We start from the raw sequence: 26,595 nt of genomic DNA, 5'->3' as shown, positions 1-26,595 counted from the left end.
CAATGTTCACCAGTTTATTGTGTAGTAAAGCATTGAAAACTACCCAGAATTCCTTATAATACAGGCTGTGCTTCCTCTATGACAGCGCCCCCTAGAGTCTGCATCATGTAACTCACCTCACTAGGAATAGAAATCACAAAACCAATTCACAGCTAAAACCTGGAACATGGGGGAGAATCATGCGAGAAAGGAAGGGAAAGCCGAGGAGATTGCATCCAGCGGGACCAACAGCCGCACGTCCTGAGGCATCTACACAATGGCCATAAAGGGTTAAACTGGGAGGTGTTAAAGGCACCCCAGGCCAACTGGAGAGAAGGCGTTTACCATAACAGAGGTCACTTGCCTTCCTCCCGATTATCCCTTTAAGTACATCATTTATTTGCCCCATAGACTTACACATGTAGACCATTAGATCTGCACATGTACAGCGCCCTCTGGTGGAGACATCATGGAATAACCCAGATGGAAAGTCTCCCTGCAGCACAATTCAGCATCCATATTTGTATTTATTGCAGCCCCTTATTTCTGGGAGTATAACACCCATCATTGCACTACGATAAACAAGAGGGGAGGTCATCAAATCCACTGGACAGTAGAGAGCCACTTCCGATTATGTAACAGGTTCAATCCACACGGTGAGGACTCTGTTAACTGTCAGGCTGCAGAACGGCACCGCTCTCTACTGCCTCCTACTGGTACAGTTTCCCCAGCATAAGCTGAGACATGTATAAAGATCACATCGCACTCCGAAAAAATGAAAGCAGCTCTGGATGTGACTGGAGTACAGGAGCAAACTCAAGGATAAAGCAACATTTTTGGATCAGTTGCATTCATTTTTAGTGAACTATTAAATATTGGATTTGATTTAGAGAATCATAATGCATCGATCGTGATATAATTCTCCATATCTCACTAGAGAAGGAGATGGCGGCAGGTAGGTGGCGGCATGAAGGGAAACCTTTCAGGAGCTGTGGAAGTTTCGTTGGTCATTACAGGTAACTTTATGGCACTATAATCTTCACAATAATAGGTAAACCTGTAGTCAAAGATCATTAAGAAAGTAACTTTTTACTTGACTGCAAGCTCCCGGACAGTCAGACTACAGCGCACAGCATGGTGCACAACACTCGCATCACTTTGGTGCATAAGCTATAATCAGCAAGTTCACACATCTTTGCGAAATCCAACACTTGTAAGTCTGGGGTTGTGGTTGACCCCATGGCGGTCCCTCAAGTATAGTCCTTACATACCTTCTTATGCAGACAACACAAGCATATATCACAATGGAGGAGACACGAGCACCAGGGCACCTCATACCTTAGGGTCCTTAAGTTCACATTAATATAAAAAACAGACATTGAGCCCGTTTCCCATAGAAGAGGAATATGTTCTTGCAGCAGTCCACCAACTGCTATATTGTCAGAAGCGGTATACAGCCCACCCCTACACCCCCTTCATGACAAACCATGGGAGCCATAAACGTCCATCGATTGGTCTCAGGGTCATACATTTCTACAGAGTTCAAGTTGGACTGACCATCATAGCCACCCACAGCATACAGGCGGCCACAATTGGCTACTAAAGAGACACGGCTGCGCCTAGTGTTCATAGGAGTGATGAGGTACCATTGGTCCCCCATGGAGTTGTAAACCTCTGCAACGCTCAAGAAGGCAGAACCATCATAACCGCCACTGATGAACATCTTGCTGCCCAGTGAAGCCGCTCCATGACGGCAGCGTTTGTTCAGCATACTCGCCACCGGGTGCCAAGTAGCCGTGTGGTGGTTGTAATACTCCACCTGTGGAATAACAGAAGGCAGGGGTTATAATCTCTAATCTGAGGGCAGCATATTATAGCGGGAACGAGGCCTTAATCTGTGCGAGCGGGAGGAAGGGGACGGGGCCTCGCCGGGAGGGAAGGGAGGGAAGGGAGGGAAGGGAGGGAAGGGAGGGAAGGGAGGGAAGGGAGGGAAGGGAGGGAAGGGAGGGAAGGAAGGGAAGGAAGGGAAGGGAGGGAAGGAAGGGAAGGAAGGGAAGGAAGGGAAGGAAGGGAAGGAAGGGAAGGAAGGGAAGGAAGGGAAGGGGACAGGGCCTCGGTCTGTGCGAGCGGGAGGAAGGGGACGGGGCCTCGCCGGGACCGATGGACGGACGGACGAACGAACGAACGAAAGAATGGGGACAGGGCCTCAGTCTGTGCGAGCGGGAGGAAGGAGACACGACCTTGCCAGGACGGAGGGAAGGAAGGATGGGGACAGGGCCTCGGTCTGTGCGAGCGGGAGGAAGGGGATGGGGCCTCGCCGGGACCGACGGACGGACGGACGAACGAACGAACGAAAGAATGGGGACAGGGCCTCGGTCTGTGTGAGCGGGAGGGACGGAGGGAAGGGGACGGGGCCTTGCCGGGACAGAAGGAAGGAAGGAAGGATGGGGCCTCGGTCTGTGCGAGCAGGAGGAAGGAGACAGGGCCTCGCCGGGATGGAAGGAAGGATGGGGACAGGGCCTCGGTCTGTGCGAGCGGGAGGGAAAGAGGGGATGAGGCCCCGCCAGGACGGAAGGAAGGATGGATGGGGACAGGGCCTCGGTCTGTGCGAGCAGGAGGGACGGAGGGTATGCGGCCTCGCCGGGACGGAGGGAAGGAAGGATGGGGACGGGGCCTCGGTCTCGGTCTGTGTGAGCGGGAGGGACAGAGGGGATGAGGCCTCGCAGGGATGGAAGGAAGGATGGGGACAGGGCCTCGGTCTGTGTGAGCGGGAGGAAGGGAAAGAAGGATGGGGACAGGGCCTCGGTCTGTGCGAGCGGGAGGGATGGAGGGGACGAGGCCTCGCTGGGACGGAAGGAAGGATGGGGACAGGGCCTCGGTCTGTGCGAGCGGGAGGGAAAGAGGGGGATGAGGCCCCGCCGGGACGGAAGGAAGGATGGGGACAGGGCCTCGGTCTGTGCGAGAAGAAGGGACAGAGGGTATGCGGCCTCGCCGGTACGGAGGGAAGGATGGGGACGGGGCCTCTGTCTGTGTGAACGAGAGTGACGGAGGGGATGAGGCCTCGCAGGGATGGAAGGAAGGATGGGGACAGGGCCTCGGTCTGTGTGAGCGAGAGTGACGGAGGGGATGCGGCCACGCCGGCTCAGTCTGCGTAAACGGGAAAATTTACATGGTTAGTATATTGATAAGGGGAAGGACTCACAAGCTTTGTATATGAGCAGCAGGAAAATTGGGACAGGTGTTGGCTCGGAGTATGGAGGGGGCGGGGAGGGAAGGAGGTCTTGTTCCTTATTTTTTTCACTTTATGTAAAAATGTTTAAGAATCAAAAACAACCCACCGTGTGTCCCATAGCTCGGTATTTGCCCCACAAGCTCGGCGTCGGCCCCTCCATCACACGCTGCTGTCATACGCCCGGTACCAGTGGTGCACAATATGGCTATACTGACGCGTTTCATGCCGGATCGGCTGTAATTTGCATTACGGGGCGGGGTGTTGGTCAGGTGACCCCGTTTTAGCGGCTGCCTCGTGTAAAGCCATTATGGCTGCTCGGTAACACTGCTACATGTCACCGACTGGCTTCACTACTGCAGCAGCCACAGACAGCGATAGGGTCGACGCTGGTGATGGGGGAGACGTGCGGAAATCCTACAGAACGGGGGTCCCATCACATCACTTAGTATTGCACTTACAGTGTTGAAGATCTGCAGCCCGTCATGGCCGCCCGACACGTAAATCCGCCCTTCGAACACAGTAACTCCTGCCGCGCTGCGATTGGAGCTCATGGGGGTCACCACGGACCACCTGGACAAAGAGGAGAAAGCAGCAAGTAGTGGGGCATCCTCCATCCATACAAATACCTGAGCTCCCCCATTATCGGTGCCGTCATTCACTGACAGCAGAGCTCAGGATTCATCCATCACTATAGGAAAGCCTCAACTGTGCTGACAGTTTGTTACAAAGTATCAGTGATCAGGGATCCAGCCAGGCAGGTCCAGAGGACTGTGTAATCTGGACACAATTGTAACAAACCCACAGCTGCGGTCAGAATACAGTAGAGGTTAACCCTCCGCCTCCCGAGTCTTACTTGTCGGTCTCTGGGGAATAGGTCTCCACGGAGTTCAGCGAGCAGTTGCCGTCGTATCCGCCGCAGACGTAGATCTGTCCGTCCAGCACCACCGTCCCCATCGCACTGCGGCCAGAAGACACGGATCACAGGGGTAAGTCCGATGGTCCGCAGTCCTGTACTCCGGCAGCGACTGCTCTCTGGACTCACCTCCTCTTACTGTTCATGCTCCCGACCTTCGTCCACGAGTCGCTCTCAGGGTTGTAGACCTCCACCGTGCTGAGCCGCGATTGGCCGTCGTAGCCACCAATGGCGTACAGGAGTCCATTCACCACAGCCACGCCCACCCTGCTGCGAGCCGTCGTCATTGGCTGGCACTTCTCCCAGCGGTTGGCGATTGGGTCAAAGACTTCAACCACGTTCAGCGAATCGCCTGCGTAGAAATGCGCTACTCGTCTTACATAGTGATCGCTGTGCGGCACGTCAGCACACGCCTTACATGGGACTGCAGGTGACACCTGCTACACTATCTGTACTCAGAGAGTTATCACTGTGTTATCTGTGGTGTTACATAGGACTGCAGGTGACATCTACTACATTATCTGTACTCAGAGAGTTATCACTGTGTTATCTGTGGTGTTACATAGGACTGCAGGTGACATCTACTACATTATCTGTACTCAGAGAGATATCACTGTGTTATCTGTGGTGTTACATAGGACTGCAGGTGACATCTACTACATTATCTGCACTCAGAGAGTTATCACTATGTTATCTGTAGTGTTACATAGGACTGCCAGCCCATGTAGGAATGGCTTTCCCGCAGTTCGGGCGGAGGATTAGTCGGGGGCCATGGCTCAGACGGCTCAGCGGTCCCCTCCTCGTGGCTTGTGCCGCCCTCCCGTCTGCTCATCCATAATCCAGGCCCGGACTAATCGCTGCCCCGCTGTAACCCCTTCCTTGCCTGACTGATGAGAGGCTCGGCCTCTGGGTGAAGGTGCCTGCTCCAGTCGGAGGCTGCCGCTTACAGCTGCCGCACAGCAGGGCAGAGTATTTCAGCACAGCCCCATATGCAGACGGCTGACATTGCCGCTCAGTGTTCCGGATTACAAGATACCTGCAGAGTTCAGGCCTCCCACAGCGTAGATGAGGCCGGCGATGGAGGTGCAGCAGCGGGGGCGGGTCTTGAACGCCAGGAGGTGTGGCCTCCGCTCCGGCATCAGGTGGTAGTCCTTTGCCTCGTCCACCAGGTCCCTGAAATCCACAGACACCATTAAGGTGGGGATCGGAGGAGCCGCGGACCCCTCACACACGGCGGCCCCTTACCGGCATTTATGGCAGCAGCGCACCAGGTCGTCCTGCTGCACCCGGTCCGTGAGGAAATGCGGCCGGCAGAGGGGCAGCCGGACCCTCGTCAGCAGCTCGGGGAGGAAGAGCTCGCGCTGCTCCCGGTCATAACGCACCCAGGCCAGGACCGCCTCAAACACCTGGGGAGAGAGGAGGGTCAGGGGAGAGCCGGCGCCTGAAATACTCTGTGCTGCTGGGGACCCGGCTCCTTCTACTGTGACCTCCTGTAATACTCTGTGCTGCTGGGGACCCGGCTCCTTCTACTGTGACCTCCTGTAATACTCTGTGCTGCTGGGGACCCGGCTCCTTCTACTGTGACCTCCTGTAATACTCTGTGCTGCTGGGGACCCGGCTCCTTCTACTGTGACCTCCTGTAATACTCTGTGCTGCTGGGGACCCGGCTCCTTCTACTGTGACCTCCTGTAATACTCTGTGCTGCTGGGGACCCGGCTCCTTCTACTGTGATCTCCTGTAATACTCTGTGCTGCTGGGGACCCGGCTCCTTCTACTGTGACCTCCTGTAATACTCTGTGCTGCTGGGGACCCGGCTCCTTCTACTGTGATCTCCTGTAATACTCTGTGCTGCTGGGGACCCGGCTCCTTCTACTGTGACCTCCTGTAATACTCTGTGCTGCTGGGGACCCGGCTCCTTCTACTGTGACCTCCTGTAATACTCTGTGCTGCTGGGGACCCGGCTCCTTCTACTGTGACCTCCTGTAATACTCTGTGCTGCTGGGGACCCGGCTGCTTCTACTGTGACCTCCTGTAATACTCTGTGCTGCTGGGGACCCGGCTGCTTCTACTGTGACCTCCTGTAATACTCTGTGCTGCTGGGGACCCGGCTCCTTCTACTGTGATCTCCTGTAATACTCTGTGCTGCTGGGGACCCGGCTCCTTCTACTGTGACCTCCTGTAATACTCTGTGCTGCTGGGGATCCGGCTCCTTCTACTGTGACCTCCTGAAATACTCTGTGCTGCTAGGTCCCTAGCAGCGCAGAGTATTTCAGCACAGCGATGAGTTAATCTTGTGTAATATTACATAATTGAAGGATGAAATCCCTTCGCAGCACAGAGTATTTCAGAAAATTAGAGGTAATCATGGTGGAGGGTGGGTGGTGTGATACTTATGATGAGGGTCGGTGGGGGTCACAGGACTGCGGGGGTCTCCCTCTTACCTGCTCCTCCGCCTTCACGTTCAGCTCGTCTCTGGACACCAGCTCCAGGACCTCATCGAAGGAGAGAGCCAGGAACTCCTCCGACATGGAGACCTCCACAAAGTGCTCGTGGATGAAGCGGTTGGCGGCGTCGTACAGCACTGCGCACATCATCGTCTCCGCAAACTGCCGCACTCCCAGGCAATTCTTAGGGTGCAACCTTAGAGGAGAGCAGAGACGTCAGGACAGAAGCCCCCCGCCTGCAACTCCGATCACAAGGGCCCCCGGGAGATGGGACGTGTCAGATGGGGGGGCCCCCCCAGGCTCACCACCAGGGGAGCGGACCCTAAGCTCACCACCGGGGAGGCGGTACATCTCAGCCCCTCACCAGGCAGACAGTCTGCGTCCCGTGCGGTGGGCAGAGAGATGCAGTATTACTTTTAGGAATGTAAAACTGCACTGCAGGTTTGGATGTGACTGGAGAACGAGGCCTCGGGTCCGCGATGTTACAGCTCCACTTACCGCTCCTTCAGGAAGGCGCAGCAGGCATCCTTGATGTTCTGCAGCTGCAGGAAGCTGGCGCCCATCAGGAGGGACTGCACGTTCTGCTGGTCGATGGCCAGGTGCCCGTTATACGCAAAGTTAATCAAAGCCTCCAGGGCGCTGGGGACGGAGAGAGAGAGGGGGCAATTACCTTACACCGGGGGGCACCTATAGGGGGCGATCACTCCACACCCAGGGTCATCTATAGGACCAGAGAGGGCAATTATCTTACACCGGGGGGCACCTATAGGGGGCGATCACTCCACACCCGGAGGTCACCTATAGGGGGCGATTACCTCCCACCAGGGGTCATCTATAGGACCAGAGGGGGCAATTACCTTACACCGGGGGGCACCTATAGGGGGAGATGACTCCACACCTGGGGTCATCTATAGGACCAGAGGGGGCAATTACCTTACACAGGGGGGCACCTATAAGGGGCGATCACTCCACAACCGGGGGTCACCTATAGGGGGCGACTACCTCCCACCAGGGGTCATCTATAGGACCAGAGGGGGCAATTACCTTACACCTGGGGGGCACCTATAGGGGGCGATTACCTCCCACCAGGGGGGTGGTGGGTCACCTACAGGCGCTGACGTCTGAGGGTTTGTTACAATGTGTCGGCCCGGCTCCTCACCTGGGGTCCATTCCCTGCATGACGATCTCGTCCTGCTTGCACTCCATCATGTCGTTGGTGAACATGGCGTGGAAGTAGGGGATGGAGGCCGCCAGCACGATGCGGTGCGCGCTGAACTTGTGCTCCCCGACCTGAGAAACAAATAACATCTGTCACTGGATCCGTGGGACCACCAGCGCTACTCCAGACACATCCAGAGCTGCATTCACACTGCTCCAGGTTTCTTATCCGCCTCGGTATCTGCTGGCTCAGGGTCTGGCATGTTGTGTTATGGATGGTGTAGTGTCTTTCCCCGCACACTCAGCTCTGCTACACTATACACATCACCTTCACTCAGCCGTCCAATGAATTCCCACAACTGTCAGGAAACTGCAGCTTTGGATGTGACTGGAGGATCACACATGAGAAAAGCCAAAGCCACAAGGATCCTGAAGTCATGAACTTTCCACAAGCAGGAAATGGCGGGGACACCTGGTGACATCGCTGGTAAGGGGATGATGGGGGTTGTTAGCGTCAGTCACTACATAGTAGTGAGGATCAGCCCCCACCTCCGCGCCGGCATTAACCAGTAATCTGCCGAGCTGACGGCAAGAGAGCGGACAGAGTCCGATAATCCAGACGCCACGTGGCATCAATGGGGCCGCAGATCCCGCATTACCAGACCGGGACTATCTGGAGGAGGGCGATTCCTTGCCCGGCGGTCACCTGGTATCTGGCACCGCGTTGGCACACAGCCCGGCTGCTCTAATATGTTCCACCGCCGGAGCGATGACGAGGGGTGGCCAGTAGCACCCCGCAGGTGACCGGAGGACAGACGGGCATCAGAGGGCGGCACAGGGGGATTATCTCTGATGAGAACGTAAACCCGCAGCTCGTTTAATCAACACCGCTTTACGTCACCGCACTCATCCCCAGACGCCACGTGCTGCCGGGACCCGAAGAAAGGAAACGCCGGGTCCGGCTCAACGTAGAGAGGGTCCGAAAACCGGAAAAGTGACCCCAGGAATACCAACAAAGATTACCGCCCAGGCTGTGGCGCCGCCCCCGGCTCTGCCCAGTGTGTAATGCTGCGGTGCACGGTTTGGCGGTAACACGTACAGTCATGGCCAAAAGTTTTGAGAATGACACCAAAATTCTATTTTCCCATGATCTGCTGGCCTCTGGTTTTTATTAGTGTTTGTCTGATGTTTATATCACATACAGAAATATAATTGCAATCATATTATGAGTACCAATAGGTTATATTGACAGTTAGAATGAGTTAATGCAGCAAGTCAATATTTGCAGTGTTGCCCCTTCTTCTTCAAGACCTCTGTAATTCTCCCTGGCTGCTCTCAATCAACTTTTGGACCAAATCCTGACTGATAGCAGTCCATTCTTGCATAATCAATGCTTGCATTTTGCCAGAATTTGTTGGTTTTTGTTGGTCCACCCGTCTCTTGATGATTGACCACAAGTTCTCAATGGGATTAAGATCTGGGGAGTTTCCAGGCCATGGACCCAAAATCTCTATGTTTTGTTCCATGAGCCATTTAGTTATCACCTTTGCTTTATGGCAAGGTGCTCCATCATGCTGGAAAAGGCATTGTTGGGCGCCAAACTGCTCTTGGACGGTTGGGAGAAGTTGCTCTTGGAGGACATTCTGGTACCATTCTTTATTCATGGCTGTGTTTTTAGGCAAGACTGTGAGTGAGCCGATTCCCTTGGCTGAGAAGCAACCCCACACATGAATGGTTTCAGGATGCTTTACAGTTGGCATGAGACAAGACTGGTGGTAGTGGTCACCTCTTCTTCTCCGAATAAGCTGTTTTCCAGATGTCCCAAACAATCGAAAAGGGGATTCATCAGAGAAAATGACTTTGCCCCAGTCCTCAGCAGTCCACTCCCTGTACCTTTTGCAGAATATCAGTCGGTCTCTGATGTTTTTTCTGGAGAGAAGTGGCTTCTTTGCTGCCCTCCTTGAAACCAGCCCTTGCTCAAAGAGTCTCCACCTCACAGTGCGTGCAGAAGCACTCACCAGCCTGCTGCCATTCCTGAGCAAGCTCGGCACTGCTGGTAGTCCGATCCCGCAGCTGAAACAGTTTTAAGATACGGTCCTGGCGCTTGCTGGTCTTTCTTGGGCGCCCTGGAGCCTTGTTGACAACAATGGAAGCTCTCTCCTTGAAGTTCTTGATGATGCGATAGATTGTTGACTGAGGTACAATCTTTGTAGCTGCAATACTCTTCCCTGTTAGGCCATTTTTGTGCAGTGCAATGATGGCTGCACGTGTTTCTTTAGAGATAACCATGGTTAACTGAAGAGAAACAATGATACCAAGAACCAGCCTCCTTTTAAAGTGTCCAGTGATGTCATTCTTACTTAATCATGACTGATTGATCGCCAGCCCTGTCCTCATCAACACCCACACCTGTGTTAATGGATCAATCACTAAAACGATGTTAGCTGCTCCTTTTAAGGCAGGACTGCAATGATGTTGAAATGTGTTTTGGGGGTTAAAGTTCATTTTCTGGGCAAATATTGACTTTGCAAGTACAGTAATTGCTGTTAAGCTGATCACTCTTTGACATTCAGGAGTATATGCAAATTGCCATTACAAAAAATGAAGCAGTAAACTCTGGAAAAATTACTATTTGTCTCATTCTCAATACTTTTGGCCATGACTGTACAATCCACCCATCATTCCTGTAGGACGAGCAGCAGTTGGGATATTGCCTGGCAGTGATCCGGAGCGCCCCGTGCAGGCTGGTGGCTCTGCAGAGTGACGGTGCCGCACCCTGGTAACCAGGACGGGTGATGTGGGTATAACCTTGGCAGCCGAGCGCGGGCACACCCCGAGAAACGCCTCTGGCATCAATGCACAACTGCTCTGCAGACAACAGGCGCTGTGTACACAGGACGGCAGAACCGCCAGCATGGACACTGCCATATACCTGATGCCTCACAGCTGGGGTGTTGTTACAATTGTGTCCAGTCCAGACAGTGCTGCTCAGAAGCTGAGACATTGTAACAACACAGGAAACAAGCAACAACCAGCAGAGGGGAGGGGGCAGGAGGGGAGAGGAGGACAGTCAGGTACTGGGGGGGGGGGGGAGAGGAGGAAGGGTCCGGTATTAGGAGGGGGGACAGACGGACAGGAGAGGAGGAAGGGTCCGGTATTAGGAGGGGGGACAGACGGACAGGAGAGGAGGAAGGGTCCGGTATTAGGAGGGGGGACAGACAGGAGAGGAGGAAGGGTCTGTTATTAGGAGGAGGGGACAGACGGACAGGAGAGGAGGAAGGGTCCGGTATTAGGAGGAGGGGACAGGAGAGGAGGACGGGTCCGGTAATAGGAGGAGGGGGGACAGGAGAGGAGGACGGGTCCGGTAATAGGAGGAGGGGGGACAGGAGAGGAGGACGGGTCCGGTAATAGGAGGAGGGGGGACAGGAGAGGAGGACGGGTCCAGTATTGTGGGGGGACGACAACAAGAGGGCACGATATTTTGGGGGAGGGGGACAGGAGAGGAGGATGGGTCTGGTATTGGAGGGGGGAGAGGGGAGGGGGGAGGAGGACGAGTCCAGTATTTTATTTTGGGGGGGACAGGAGGGGGGACGGACGGACAGGAGGACGGGTCCTGTATTTTTTTTGAAAGGGGGGGGGGGGGACACACACACACGACAGGAGAGGAGGACGGGTCCGGTATTTGGGGGGGGGCAGGAGAGGAGGACGGGTCAGGTATTGAGGGGGGGGGAACAAGAGGACAGGTACGGTATTTTAGGAGAGGGGGACAAGAGGATGGGTCTGGTATTTGAGGGGGAGGGGACAGGAGAGGAGGACGGGTCCGGTATTTTTATTTGGGGGGGGGGGGCAGGAGAGGAGGACGGGTCCAGTATTTGGGGGGGGGGTGGGGTGGGGACAGGACGACGGATCCGGTATTGATGGGGACAGGAGAGGAGGATGGGTCTGGTATTGGGAGGGGGCGGGGGTTGGAGGACGGGTCTGGTATTTTGGGGGGCGCGGACAGGAGAGGAGGACGGGTCCGGTATTTTTTTTTTGGGGGGGGGACAGGAAAGGAGGACTGGTCCAGTATTTTGGGGGGGACAGGAGGACGGGTCCGGTATTTTGGGGGAGGGGAGCAGGAGAGGAGGAAGGGTCCGGTATTTTGGGGGGGGGGGCAAGAGAGGAGGACGGGTCCGGTATTTTAGGGAGAGGGGCAGGAGAGGAGGACGGGTCCGGTATTTTTGGGGAGAAGGGGGGACAGGAGAGTTGGACGGGTCCGGTATTTTGGGGGGGGGGGGGGGACAGGAGAGGAGGATGGGTCCGGTATTGGGGTGACTGGGAGATACCACTCCTGAGCGGGGGGTGCGCTCACCTTCAGGGTGACGTCACACAGCTTCCCCTGCCGCCGGATCTCCTCCATCACCCCGTAGCCCCGGTTGGGGAGGTCGCCCACCGTGACATGCACCAGGTCTTCCAGCTCCTCCAATTCGTCCACCATCTTGTGACCCGGCGGGAAACGATCTGACACCGCTCACCCTGTGACCCGCGCTGGCTCCGCCTGCCTCCCGTGACCCCGCCCCTTACACAGAGCCGGTGACGTCACTTCCGATGAGCGCGGGCCGCCGCTGTCCGTGACCATGCCCGGTGCCGGCTGCTGCGGGGGAGTGTGCAGAGAAAAGGGGGGGACAGGGGAGGCAGAACAACCGGAGCCCGAAAAGACCACCGGGGACAGAGGAAGGTCACCTGACCGGATGGAAGCGGCTCTCACTTCCGGCTCCCTGACTGTTACTATGGAGACCGAGAGTTTACACTGAGGATCCCGAGAGCGGTAGGTGTGAGATGCTGGCAGTTGCAGTTCTGTAGCGACAACTGCTGTGTCCTGTATACCGTGTCATTATATCAGTGTATACTGTATATACAGGGGGAGGAGCTGTGCCCCGCAGTGTATACTGTATATACAGGGAGGGGAGGAGCTGTGCCCGGCAGTGTACACTGTATATACAGGGGGAGGGGAGGAGCTGTGCCTGGCAGTGTACACTGTATATACAGGGAGGGGAGGAGCTGTGCCCGGCAGTGTATACTGTATATACAGGGGGAGGGGAGGAGCTGTGCCCGGCAGTGTATACTGTATATACAGGGGGAGGAGCTGTGCCCGGCAGTGTACACTGTATATACAGGGGGAGGGGAGGAGCTGTGCCCGGCAGTGTATACTGTATATACAGGGGGAGGGGAGGAGCTGTGCCCGGCAGTGTATACTGTATATACAGGAGGAGGGGAAGAGCTGTGCCCGGCAGTGTATACTGTATATACAGGGGGAGGGGAGGAGCTGTGCCCGGCAGTGTATACTGTATATACAGGGGGAGGGGAGGAGCTGTGCCCGGCAGTGTATACTGTATATACAGGGGGAGGGGAGAAGCTGTGCCCGGCAGTGTACACTGTATATACAGGGGGAGGGGAGGAGCTGTGCCCGGCAGTGTATACTGTATATACAGGGGGAGGGGAGGAGCTGTGCCCGGTAGTGTACACTGTATATACAGGGAGGGGAGGAGCTGTGCCCGGCAGTGTACACTGTATATACAGGGGGAGGGGAGAAGCTGTGCCCGGCAGTGTACACTGTATATACAGGGGGAGGGGAGGAGCTGTGCCCGGCAGTGTATACTGTATATACAGGGGGAGGGGAGGAGCTGTGCCCGGCAGTGTATACTGTATATACAGGGGGAGGGGAGGAGCTGTGCCCGGCAGTGTATACTGTATATACAGGGGGAGGGGAGAAGCTGTGCCCGGCAGTGTACACTGTATATACAGGGGGAGGGCAGGAGCTGTGCCCGGCAGTGTACTGTATGTACAGGGGGAGGGCAGGAGCTGTGCCCGGCAGTGTACACTGTATATACAGGGGGAGGGGAGGAGCTGTGCCCGGCAGTGTATACTGTATATACAGGGGGAGGGGAGGAGCTGTGCCCGGCAGTGTACACTGTATATACAGGGAGAGGGGAGGAGCTGTGCCCGGCAGTGTATACTGTATATACAGGGGGAGGGGAGGAGCTGTGCCCGGCAGTGTATACTGTATATACAGGGGGAGGAGCTGTGCCCGGCTGTGTATACTGTATATACAGGGGGAGGAGCTGTGCCCGGCAGTGTACTGTATGTACAGGGGGAGGGGAGGAGCTGTGCCCGGCAGTGTACACTGTATATACAGGGGGAGGGGAGGAGCTGTGCCCGGCCGTGTATACTGTATATACAGGGGGAGGAGAGGAGCTGTGCCCGGCAGTGTGCAGTGTATATACAGGGGGAGGGGAGGAGCTGTGCCCGGCAGTGTATACTGTATATACAGGGGGAGGGGAGGAGCTGTGCCCGGCAGTGTACACTGTATATACAGGGGGAGGGGAGGAGCTGTGCCCGGCAGTATACACTGTATATACAGGGGGAGGGGAGGAGCTGTGCCCGGCAGTGTATACTGTATATACAGGGGGAGGGGAGGAGCTGTGCCCGGCAGTGTATACTGTATATACAGGGGGAGGGGAGGAGCTGTGCCCGGCAGTGTATACTGTATATACAGGGGGAGGGGAGGAGCTGTGCCCGGCAGTGTATACTGTATATACAGGGGGAGGGGAGAAGCTGTGCCCGGCAGTGTATACTGTATATACAGGGGGAGGAGCTGTGCCCGGCTGTGTATACTGTATATACAGGGGGAGGAGCTGTGCCCGGCAGTGTATACTGTATATACAGGGGGAGGAGCTGTGCCCGGCCGTGTATACTGTATATACAGGGGGAGGGGAGAAGCTGTGCCCGGCAGTGTATACTGTATATACAGGGGGAGGAGCTGTGCCCGGCAGTGTATACTGTATATACAGGGGGAGGAGCTGTGCCCGACTGTGTATACTGTATATACAGTGGGAGGAGCTGTGCCCAGCAGTGTATACTGTATATACAGGGGGAGGAGCTGTGCCCGGCCGTGTATACTGTATATACAGGGGGAGGAGAGGAGCTGGGCCCGGCAGTGTACACTGTATATACAGGGGGAGGGGAGGAGCTGTGCCCGGCAGTGTATACTGTATATACAGGGGGAGGGGAGGAGCTGTGCCCGGCAGTGTATACTGTATATACAGGGGGAGGGGAGGAGCTGTGCCCGGCAGTGTATACTGTATATACAGGGGGAGGGGAGGAGCTGTGCCCCGCAGTGTGCACTGTATATACAGGGAGGGGAGGAGCTGTGCCCGGCAGTGTACACTGTATATACAGGGGGAGGGGAGGAGCTGTGCCCGGCAGTGTATACTGTATATACAGGGGGAGGAGCTGTGCCCGGCAGTGTATACTGTATATACAGGGGGAGGAGCTGTGCCCGGCAGTGTATACTGTATATACAGGGGGAGGAGCTGTGCCCGGCCGTGTATACTGTATATACAGGGGGAGGAGAGGAGCTGTGCCCGGCAGTGTACACTGTATATACAGGGGGAGGGGAGGAGCTGTGCCCGGCAGTGTATACTGTATATACAGGGGGAGGGGAGGAGCTGTGCCCGGCAGTGTATACTGTATATACAGGGGGAGGGGAGGAGCTGTGCCCGGCAGTGTATACTGTATATACAGGGGGAGGGGAGGAGCTGTGCCCGGCAGTGTATACTGTATATACAGGGGGAGGGGAGGAGCTGTGCCCGGCAGTGTATACTGTATATACAGGGGGAGGGGAGGAGCTGTGCCCCGCAGTGTGCACTGTATATACAGGGAGGGGAGGAGCTGTGCCCGGCAGTGTACACTGTATATACAGGGGGAGGGGAGGAGCTGTGCCCGGCAGTGTATACTGTATATACAGGGGGAGGAGAGGAGCTGTGCCCGGCAGTGTGCACTGTATGTACAGGAGGAGGAGCTGTGCCCGGCTGTGTACACTGTATATACAGGGGGAGGGGAGGAGCTGTGCCCGGCTGTGTACACTGTATATACAGGGGGAGGGGAGGAGCTGTGCCCGGCAGTGTATACTGTATATACAGGGGGAGGGGAGGAGCTGTGCCCGGCAGTGTATACTGTATATACAGGGGGAGGGGAGAAGCTGTGCCCGGCAGTGTGCACTGTATATACAGGGAGGGGAGGAGCTGTGCCCGGCAGTGTATACTGTATATACAGGAGGAGGGGAGGAGCTGTGCCCGGCAGTGTGCACTGTATGTACAGGGAGGGGAGGAGCTGTGCCCGGCAGTGTGCACTGTATGTACAGGGGGAGGGGAGGAGCTGTGCCCGGCAGTGTATACTGTATATACAGGGGGAGGGGAGGAGCTGTGCCCGGCAGTGTATACTGTATATACAGGGGGAGGGGAGGAGCTGTGCCCGGCAGTGTACACTGTATATACAGGGGGAGGAGCTGTGCCCGGCAGTGTATACTGTATATACAGGGGGAGGGAAGGAGCTGTGACCGGCAGTGTATACTGTATATACAGGGAGGGGAGGAGCTGTGCCCAGCAGTGTATACTGTATATACAGGGGGAGGGGAGGAGCTGTGCCCGGCAGTGTACACTGTATATACAGGGGGAGGGGAGGAGCTGTGCCCGGCAGTGTACTGTATATACAGGGAGGGGAGGAGCTGTGCCCGGCAGTGTATACTGTATATACAGGGAGAGGAGCTGTGCCCGGCAGTGTATACTGTATATACAGGGGGAGGGGAGGAGCTGTGCCCGGCAGTGTACACTGTATATACAGGGGGAGGGGAGGAGCTGTGCCTGGCAGTGTACACTGTATATACAGGGGGAGGGGAGGAGCTGTGCCTGGCAGTGTGCACTGTATATACAGGGGGAGGGGAGGAGCTGTGCCCGGCAGTGTATACTGTATATACAGGGGGAGGGGAGGAGCTGTGCCCGGCAGTGTACACTGTATATACAGGGGGAGGGGAGGAGCTGTGCCCGGCAGTGCATGCTGTATATACAGGGGGAGGGGAGAAGCTGTGCCCGGCAGTGTGCACTGTATATACAGGGAGGGGAGGAGCTGTGCCCGTCAGTGTGCACTGTATATACAGGGGGAGGGGAGGAGCTGTGCCCGGCAGTGTATACTGTATATACAGGAGGAGGGGAGGAGCTGTGCCCGGCAGTGTACACTGTATATACAGGGGGAGGGGAGGAGCTGTGCCCGGCAGTGTATACTGTATATACAGGGGGAGGGGAGGAGCTGTGCCCGGCAGTGTATACTGTATATACAGGGGGAGGAGCTGTGCCCGGCAGTGTATACTCTATATACAGGGGGAGGGGAGTAGCTGTGCCCGGCAGTGTATACTGTATATACAGGGGGAGGAGCTGTGCCCGGCATTGTATACTGTATATACAGGGGGAGGAGCTGTGCCCGGCATTGTATACTGTATATACAGGGGGAGGGGCTGTGCCCGGCAGTGTATACTGTATATACAGGGGGAGGAGCTGTGCCCGGCAGTGTATACTGTATATACAGGGGGAGGAGCTGTGCCCGGCATTGTATACTGTATATACAGGGGGAGGGGAGGAGCTGTGCCCGGCAGTGTACTGTATATACAGGGGGAGGGGAGGAGCTGTGCCCGGCAGTGTATACTGTATATACAGGGAGGGGAGGAGCTGTGCCCGGCTGTGTACACTGTATATACAGGGGGAGGGGAGGAGCTGTGCCCGGCAGTGTATACTGTATATACAGGGGGAGGAGCTGTGCCCGGCTGTGTACACTGTATATACAGGGGTAGGGGAGGAGCTGTGCCCGGCAGTGTATACTGTATATACAGGGGGAGGGGAGGAGCTGTGCCCGGCAGTGTACACTGTATATACAGGGGGAGGAGCTGTGCCCGGCAGTGTACACTGTATATACAGGGGGAGGGGAGGAGCTGTGCCCGGCAGTGTATACTGTATATACAGGGGGAGGGGAGGAGCTGTGCCCGGCAGTGTATACTCTATATACAGGGGGAGGGGAGGAGCTGTGCCCGGCAGTGTATACTGTATATACAGGGGGAGGAGCTGTGCCCGGCTGTGTACACTGTATATACAGGGGTAGGGGAGGAGCTGTGCCCGGCAGTGTATACTGTGCCCGGCAGTGTACACTGTATATACAGGGGGAGGGGAGGAGCTGTGCCCGGCAGTGTACACTGTATATACAGGGGGAGGAGCTGTGCCCGGCAGTGTACACTGTATATACAGGGGGAGGGGAGGAGCTGTGCCCGGCAGTGTATACTGTATATACAGGGGGAGGGGAGGAGCTGTGCCCGGCAGTGTATACTCTATATATAGGGGGAGGGGAGGAGCTGTGCCCGGCAGTGTTCACTGTATATACAGGGGGAGGGGAGGAGCTGCACCCAGCAGTGTATACTGTATATACAGGGGGAGGGGAGGAGCTGTGCCCGGCAGTGTATACTGTATATACAGGGGGAGGAGCTGTGCCCGGCAGTGTATACTGTATATACAGGGGGAGGGGAGGAGCTGTGCCCGGCAGTGTACTGTATATACAGGGGGAAGGGAGGAGCTGTGCCCGGCAGTGTATACTGTATATACAGGGAGGGGAGGAGCTGTGCCCGGCTGTGTACACTGTATATGCAGGGGGAGGGGAGGAGCTGTGCCCGGCAGTGTATACTGTATATGCAGGGGGAGGGGAGGAGCTGTGCCCGGCAGTGTATACTGTAAATACAGGGGGAGGGGAGGAGCTGTGCCCGGCAGTGTACACTGCATATACAGGGGGAGGGGAGGAGCTGTGCCCGGCAGTGCATGCTGTATATACAGGGGGAGGGGAGGAGCTGCGCCCAGCAGTGTATACTGTATATACAGGGGGAGGGGAAGAGCTGTGCCCGGCAGTGTATACTGTATATACAGGGGGAGGAGCTGTGCCCGGCAGTGTATACTGTATATACAGGGGGAGGGAAGGAGCTGTGCCCGGCAGTGTACTGTATATACAGGGGGAGGGGAGGAGCTGTGCCTGGCAGTGTACTGTATATACAGGGGGAGGGGAGGAGCTGTGCCCGGCAGTGTATACTGTATATACAGGGGGAGGGGAGGAGCTGTGCCTGGAAGTGTACACTGTATATACAGGGGGAGGGGAGGAGCTGTGCCTGGCAGTGTACACTGTATATACAGGGGGAGGGGAGGAGCTGTGCCTGGCAGTGTGCACTGTATATACAGGGGGAGGGGAGGAGCTGTGCCCGGCAGTGTATACTGTATATACAGGGGGAGGGGAGGAGCTGTGCCCGGCAGTGTACACTGTATATACAGGGGGAGGGGAGGAGCTGTGCCCGGCAGTGCATGCTGTATATACAGGGGGAGGGGAGAAGCTGTGCCCGGCAGTGTGCACTGTATATACAGGGAGGGGAGGAGCTGTGCCTGGCAGTGTGCACTGTATATACAGGGGGAGGGGAGGAGCTGTGCCCGGCAGTGTATACTGTATATACAGGAGGAGCTGTGCCCGGCAGTGTGCACTGTATGTACAGGGAGGGGAGGAGCTGTGCCCGGCAGTGTACACTGTATATACAGGGGGAGGGGAGGAGCTGTGCCCGGCAGTGTATACTGTATATACAGGAGGAGGGGAGGAGCTGTGCCCGGCAGTGTGCACTGTATGTACAGGGATTGGAGGAGCTGTGCCCGGCAGTGTACACTGTATATACAGGGGGAGGGGAGGAGCTGTGCCCGGCAGTGTATACTGTATATACAGGGGGAGGGGAGGAGCTGTGCCCGGCAGTGTATACTGTATATACAGGGGGAGGAGCTGTGCCCGGCAGTGTATACTGTATATACAGGGGGAGGGGAGGAGCTGTGCCCGGCAGTGTACACTGTATATACAGGGGGAGGGGAGGAGCTGTGCCCGGCAGTGTATACTGTATATACAGGGGGAGGAGCTGTGCCCGGCATTGTATACTGTATATACAGGGGGAGGAGCTGTGCCCGGCATTGTATACTGTATATACAGGGGGAGGGGCTGTGCCCGGCAGTGTATACTGTATATACAGGGGGAGGAGCTGTGCCCGGCAGTGTATACTGTATATACAGGGGGAGGAGCTGTGCCCGGCATTGTATACTGTATATACAGGGGGAGGGGAGGAGCTGTGCCCGGCAGTGTACTGTATATACAGGGGGAGGGGAGGAGTTGTGCCCGGCAGTGTATACTGTATATACAGGGAGGGGAGGAGCTGTGCCCGGCTGTGTACACTGTATATACAGGGGGAGGGGAGGAGCTGTGCCCGGCAGTGTATACTGTATATACAGGGAGGGGAGGAGCTGTGCCCGGCTGTGTACACTGTATATACAGGGGTAGGGGAGGAGCTGTGCCCGGCAGTGTATACTGTATATACAGGGGGAGGAGCTGTCCCCGGCTGTGTACACTGTATATACAGGGGTAGGGGAGGAGCTGTGCCCGGCAGTGTATACTGTATATACAGGGGGAGGAGAGGAGCTGTGCCCGGCAGTGTACACTGTATATACAGGGGGAGGGGAGGAGCTGTGCCCGGCAGTGTACACTGTATATACAGGGGGAGGAGCTGTGCCCGGCAGTGTACACTGTATATACAGGGGGAGGGGAGGAGCTGTGCCCGGCAGTGTATACTGTATATACAGGGGGAGGGGAGGAGCTGTGCCCGGCAGTGTATACTCTATATACAGGGGGAGGGGAGGAGCTGTGCCCGGCAGTGTATACTGTATATACAGGGGGAGGAGCTGTGCCCGGCTGTGTACACTGTATATACAGGGGTAGGGGAGGAGCTGTGCCCGGCAGTGTATACTGTATATACAGGGGGAGGGGAGGAGCTGTGCCCGGCAGTGTACACTGTATATACAGGGGGAGGGGAGGAGCTGTGCCCGGCAGTGTACACTGTATATACAGGGGGAGGAGCTGTGCCCGGCAGTGTACACTGTATATACAGGGGGAGGGGAGGAGCTGTGCCCGGCAGTGTATACTGTATATACAGGGGGAGGGGAGGAGCTGTGCCCGGCAGTGTATACTCTATATACAGGGGTAGGGGAGGAGCTGTGCCCGGCAGTGTTCACTGTATATACAGGGGGAGGGGAGGAGCTGTGCCCGGCAGTGTACACTGCATATACAGGGGGAGGGGAGGAGCTGCGCCCAGCAGTGTATACTGTATATACAGGGGGAGGGGAAGAGCTGTGCCCGGCAGTGTATACTGTATATACAGGGGGAGGAGCTGTGCCTGGCAGTGTATACTGTATATACAGGGAGAGGGGAGGAGCTGTGCCCGGCAGTGTACTGTATATACAGGGGGAGGGGAGGAGCTGTGCCCGGCAGTGTACTGTATATACAGGGGGAGGGGAGGAGCTGTGCCCGGCAGTGTATACTGTATATACAGGGGGAGGGGAGGAGCTGTTCCCGGCAGTGTACTGTATATACAGGGGGAGGGGAGGAGCTGTGCCCAGCAGTGTGCACTGTATATACAGGGGGAGGGGAGAAGCTGTGCCCGGCAGTGTATACTGTATATACAGGGGGAGGGGAGGAGCAGAGCCCGGCAGTGTGCACTGTATATACAGGGGGAGGGGAGGAGCTGTGCCCGGCAGTGTGCACTGTATATACAGGGGGAGGGGAGGAACTGTGCCCGGCAGTTTGCGCTGTATATACAGGGGGAGGGGAGGAGCTGTGCCCGGCAGTGTACACTGTATATACAGGGGGAGGGGAGGAGCTGTGCCCGGCAGTGTACTGTATATACAGGGGGAGGGGAGGAGCTGTGCCCGGCAGTGTACTGTATATACAGGGGGAGGGGAGGAGCTGTGCCCGGCAGTGTATACTGTATATACAGGGGGAGGGGAGGAGCTGTGCCCGGCAGTGTATACTGTATATACAGGGGGAGGGGAGAAGCTGTGCCTGGCAGTGTACACTGTATATACAGGGGGAGGGGAGGAGCTGCACCCAGCAGTGTATACTGTATATACAGGGGGAGGGGAGGAGCTGTGCCCGGCAGTGTACTGTATATACAGGGGGAGGGGAGGAGCTGTGCCCGGCAGTGTACTGTATATACAGGGGGAGGGGAGGAGCTGTGCCCGGCAGTGTATACTGTATATACAGGGGGAGGGGAGGAGCTGTGCCTGGCAGTGTACACTGTATATACAGGGGGAGGGGAGGAGCTGCACCCAGCAGTGTATACTGTATATACAGGGGAGGGGAGGAGCTGTGCCCGGCAGTGTATACTGTATATACAGGGGGAGGAGCTGTGCCCGGCAGTGTATACTGTATATACAGGGGGAGGAGCTGTGCCCGGCAGTGTATACTGTATATACAGGGGGAGGAGAGGAGCTGTGCCCGGCAGTGTATACTGTATATACAGGAGGAGGGGAGGAGCTGTGCCCGACAGTGTACACTGTATATACAGGGGGAGGGGAGGAGCTGTGCCTGGCAGTGTACACTGTATATACAGGGGGAGGGGAGGAGCTGTGCCCGGCAGTGTATACTGTATATACAGGGGGAGGGGAGGAGCTGTGCCCGGCAGTGTATACTGTATATACAGGGGGAGGGGAGGAGCTGTGCCCGGCAGTGTGCACTGTATATACAGGGGGAGGGCAGGAGCTGTGCCCGGCAGTGTACACTGTATATACAGGGGGAGGGGAGGAGCTGTGCCCGGCAGTGTACACTGTATATACAGGGGGAGGAGAGGAGCTGTGCCCGGCAGTGTATACTGTATATACAGGGGGAGGGGAGGAGCTGTGCCCGGCAGTGTATACTGTATATACAGGGGGAGGGGAGGAGCTGTGCCCGACAGTGTATACTGTATATACAGGGGGAGGGGAGGAGCTGTGCCCGGCAGTGTACTGTATATACAGGGGGATGGGAGGAGCTGTGCCTGGCAGTGTACACTGTATATACAGGGGGAGGGGAGGAGCTGTGCCCGGCAGTGTGCACTGTATGTACAGGGGGAGGGGAGGAGCTGTGCCCGGCAGTGTATACTGTATATACAGATGGAGGAGCTGTGCCCGGCAGTGTATACTGTATATACAGGGGGAGGAGCTGTGCCCGGCAGTGTATACTGTATATACAGGGGGAAGAGCTGTGCCCGGCAGTGTATGCTCTATATACAGGGGGAGGGGAGGAGCTGTGCCCGGCATTGTACTGTATATACAGGGGGAGGGGAGGAGCTGTGCCCAGCAGTGTATACTGTATATACAGGGAGGGGAGAAGCTGTGCCCGGCTGTGTACACTATATATACAGGGGGAGAGGAGGAGCTGTGCCCGGCAGTGTATACTGTATATACAGGGGGAGGAGCTGTCCCCGGCTGTGTACACTGTATATACAGGGGGAGGGGAGGAGCTGTGCCCGGCAGTGTATACTGTATATACAGGGGGAGGAGCTGTGCCCGGCAGTGTATACTGTATATACAGGGGGAGGGGAGGAGCTGTGCCCGGCAGTGTACTGTGTATACAGGGGGAGGGGAGGAGCTGTGCCCGGCAGTGTATACTGTATATACAGGGAGGGGAGGAGCTGTGCCCTGCAGTGTACACTGCATATACAGGGGGAGGGGAGGAGCTGCGCCCAGCAGTGTATACTGTATATACAGGGGGAGGGGAAGAGCTGTGCCCGGCAGTGTATACTGTATATACAGGGGGAGGAGCTGTGCCTGGCAGTGTATACTGTATATACAGGGGGAGGGGAGGAGCTGTGCCCGGCAGTGTACTGTATATACAGGGGGAGGGGAGGAGCTGTGCCCGGCAGTGTACTGTGTATACAGGGGGAGGGGAGGAGCTGTGCCCGGCAGTGTATACTGTATATACAGGGGGAGGGGAGGAGCTGTGCCTGGCAGTGTACACTGTATATACAGGGGGAGGGGAGGAGCTGCACCCAGCAGTGTATACTGTATATACAGGGGGAGGGGAGGAGCTGTGCCCGGCAATGTATACTGTATATACAGGGGGAGGAGCTGTGCCCGGCAGTGTATACTGTATATACAGGGGGAGGAGCTGTGCCCGGCAGTGTATACTGTATATACAGGGGGAGGAGCTGTGCCCGGCAGTGTATACTGTATATACAGGGGGAGGAGAGGAGCTGTGCCCGGCAGTGTATACTGTATATACAGGGGGAGGGGAGGAGCTGTGCCCGACAGTGTACACTGTATATACAGGGGGAGGGGAGGAGCTGTGCCCGGCAGTGTACACTGTATATACAGCTGGAGGGGAGGAGCTGTGCCCGGCAGTGTACACTGTATATACAGGGGGAGGGGAGGAGCTGTGCCCGGCAGTGTATACTGTATATACAGGGGGAGGGGAGGAGCTGTGCCCGGCAGTGTGCACTGTATATACAGGGGGAGGGCAGGAGCTGTGCCCGGCAATGTACACTGTATATACAGGGGGAGGGGAGGAGCTGTGCCCGGCAGTGTACACTGTATATACAGGGGGAGGAGAGGAGCTGTGCCCGGCAGTGTATACTGTATATACAGGGGGAGGGGAGGAGCTGTGCCCGGCAGTGTATACTGTATATACAGGGGGAGGGGAGGAGCTGTGCCCGGCAGTGTATACTGTATATACAGGGGGAGGGGAGGAGCTGTGCCTGGCAGTGTACACTGTATATACAGGGGGAGGGGAGGAGCTGTGCCCGGCAGTGTGCACTGTATATACAGGGGGAGGGGAGGAGCTGTGCCCGGCAGTGTATACTGTATATACAGGGTGAGGAGCTGTGCCCGGCAGTGTATACTGTATATACAGGGGGAGGAGCTGTGCCCGGCAGTGTATACTGTATATACAGGGGGAGGAGCTGTGCCCGGCAGTGTATACTGTATATACAGTGGGAAGAGCTGTGCCCGGCAGTGTATACTGTATATACAGGGGGAGGAGCTGTGCCCGGCAGTGTATACTGTATATACAGGGGGAGAGGAGGAGCTGTGCCCGGCAGTGTATACTGTATATACAGGGGGAGGGGAGGAGCTGTGCCCGGCAGTGTACTGTATATACAGGGGGAGGGGAGGAGCTCTGCCCGGCAGTGTATACTGTATATACAGGGGGAGGGGAAGAGCTGTGCCCGGCAGTGTATACTGTATATACAGGGGGAGGGGAAGAGCTGTGCCCGGCAGTGTATACTGTATATACAGGGGGAGGGGGAAGAGCTGTGCCCGGCAGTGTATACTGTATATACAGGGGTAGGAGCTGTGCCCGGCAGTGTATACTGTATATACAGGGGGAGGGGAGGAGCTGTGCCCGGCAGTGTGCACTGTATATACAGGGGGAGGGGAGGAGCTGTGCCCGGCAGTGTGCACTGTATATACAGGGGGAGGGGAGGAGCTGTGCCCGGCAGTGTACTGTATATACAGGGGGAGGGGAGGAGCTGTGCCCGGCAGTGTATACTGTATATACAGGGGGAGGGGAGGAGCTGTGCCCGGCAGTGTGCACTGTATATACAGGGGGAGGGGAGGAGCTGTGCCCGGCAGTGTGCACTGTATATACAGGGGGAGGGCAGGAGCTGTGCCCGGCAGTGTACACTGTATATACAGGGGGAGGGGAGGAGCTGTGCCCGGCAGTGTACACTGTATATACAGGGGGAGGAGAGGAGCTGTGCCCGGCAGTGTATACTGTATATACAGGGGGAGGGGAGGAGCTGTGCCCGGCAGTGTATACTGTATATACAGGGGGAGGGGAGGAGCTGTGCCCGACAGTGTATACTGTATATACAGGGGGAGGGGAGGAGCTGTGCCCGGCAGTGTACTGTATATACAGGGGGATGGGAGGAGCTGTGCCTGGCAGTGTACACTGTATATACAGGGGGAGGGGAGGAGCTGCACCCAGCAGTGTATACTGTATATACAGGGGGAGGGGAGGAGCTGTGCCCGGCAGTGTATACTGTATATACAGGGGGAGGAGCTGTGCCCGGCAGTGTATACTGTATATACAGGGGGAGGAGCTGTGCCCGGCAGTGTATACTGTATATACAGGGGGAGGGGAGGAACTGTGCCCGGCAGTTTGCGCTGTATATACAGGGGGAGGGGAGGAGCTGTGCCCGGCAGTGTACACTGTATATACAGGGGGAGGGGAGGAGCTGTGCCCGGCAGTGTACTGTATATACAGGGGGAGGGGAGGAGCTGTGCCCGGCAGTGTACTGTATATACAGGGGGAGGGGAGGAGCTGTGCCCGGCAGTGTATACTGTATATACAGGGGGAGGGGAGGAGCTGTGCCCGGCAGTGTATACTGTATATACAGGGGGAGGGGAGAAGCTGTGCCTGGCAGTGTACACTGTATATACAGGGGGAGGGGAGGAGCTGCACCCAGCAGTGTATACTGTATATACAGGGGGAGGGGAGGAGCTGTGCCCGGCAGTGTACTGTATATACAGGGGGAGGGGAGGAGCTGTGCCCGGCAGTGTACTGTATATACAGGGGGAGGGGAGGAGCTGTGCCCGGCAGTGTATACTGTATATACAGGGGGAGGGGAGGAGCTGTGCCTGGCAGTGTACACTGTATATACAGGGGGAGGGGAGGAGCTGCACCCAGCAGTGTATACTGTATATACAGGGGAGGGGAGGAGCTGTGCCCGGCAGTGTATACTGTATATACAGGGGGAGGAGCTGTGCCCGGCAGTGTATACTGTATATACAGGGGGAGGAGCTGTGCCCGGCAGTGTATACTGTATATACAGGGGGAGGAGAGGAGCTGTGCCCGGCAGTGTATACTGTATATACAGGAGGAGGGGAGGAGCTGTGCCCGACAGTGTACACTGTATATACAGGGGGAGGGGAGGAGCTGTGCCTGGCAGTGTACACTGTATATACAGGGGGAGGGGAGGAGCTGTGCCCGGCAGTGTATACTGTATATACAGGGGGAGGGGAGGAGCTGTGCCCGGCAGTGTATACTGTATATACAGGGGGAGGGGAGGAGCTGTGCCCGGCAGTGTGCACTGTATATACAGGGGGAGGGCAGGAGCTGTGCCCGGCAGTGTACACTGTATATACAGGGGGAGGGGAGGAGCTGTGCCCGGCAGTGTACACTGTATATACAGG

General features: G+C 56.6%; 2 protein-coding genes across 4 annotated transcripts in view; one reads left to right on the top strand and one right to left on the bottom strand.

The window, feature by feature from the left end:
• KLHL18 (kelch like family member 18) lies at nt 1-12,488 on the bottom strand. 2 transcript variants are annotated; one of them, XM_073677102.1, is made up of 10 exons: nt 12,078-12,488; nt 7,728-7,858; nt 7,067-7,207; nt 6,566-6,764; nt 5,370-5,530; nt 5,161-5,297; nt 4,254-4,491; nt 4,065-4,169; nt 3,670-3,781; nt 1-1,798 (listed from the first exon to the last, which is right to left on the bottom strand). In XM_073677102.1, exons 1-10 carry the CDS (start codon nt 12,201-12,203, stop codon nt 1,412-1,414), a joined length of 1,737 nt encoding a protein of 578 aa, XP_073533203.1. In that variant the 5' UTR covers nt 12,204-12,488; the 3' UTR covers nt 1-1,411. The 2 variants fall into 2 exon arrangements, with proteins under 2 accessions (XP_073533203.1, XP_073533204.1); XM_073677103.1 differs by having other exon boundaries at nt 4,254-4,476.
• KIF9 (kinesin family member 9) overlaps nt 12,200-26,595 on the top strand; it is a 74,445-nt gene continuing 60,049 nt past the window's right edge. For both annotated transcript variants that reach the window (XM_073677101.1, XM_073677099.1), the window contains exon 1: nt 12,200-12,533. The gene's annotated coding sequence lies outside the window, so the exon portion shown is untranslated. The remainder of the gene's footprint in view (nt 12,534-26,595) is intronic.

Source organism: Phyllobates terribilis, unplaced genomic scaffold, assembly GCF_046119375.1.
Source record: "Phyllobates terribilis strain yellow unplaced genomic scaffold, ASM4611937v1 Scaffold_4__5_contigs__length_816908805, whole genome shotgun sequence".
NCBI lineage: Eukaryota > Metazoa > Chordata > Amphibia > Anura > Dendrobatidae > Phyllobates > Phyllobates terribilis.
Note: the sequence above shows the minus strand (reverse complement) of the source record. Positions and strands in the feature narration are given on the sequence as shown.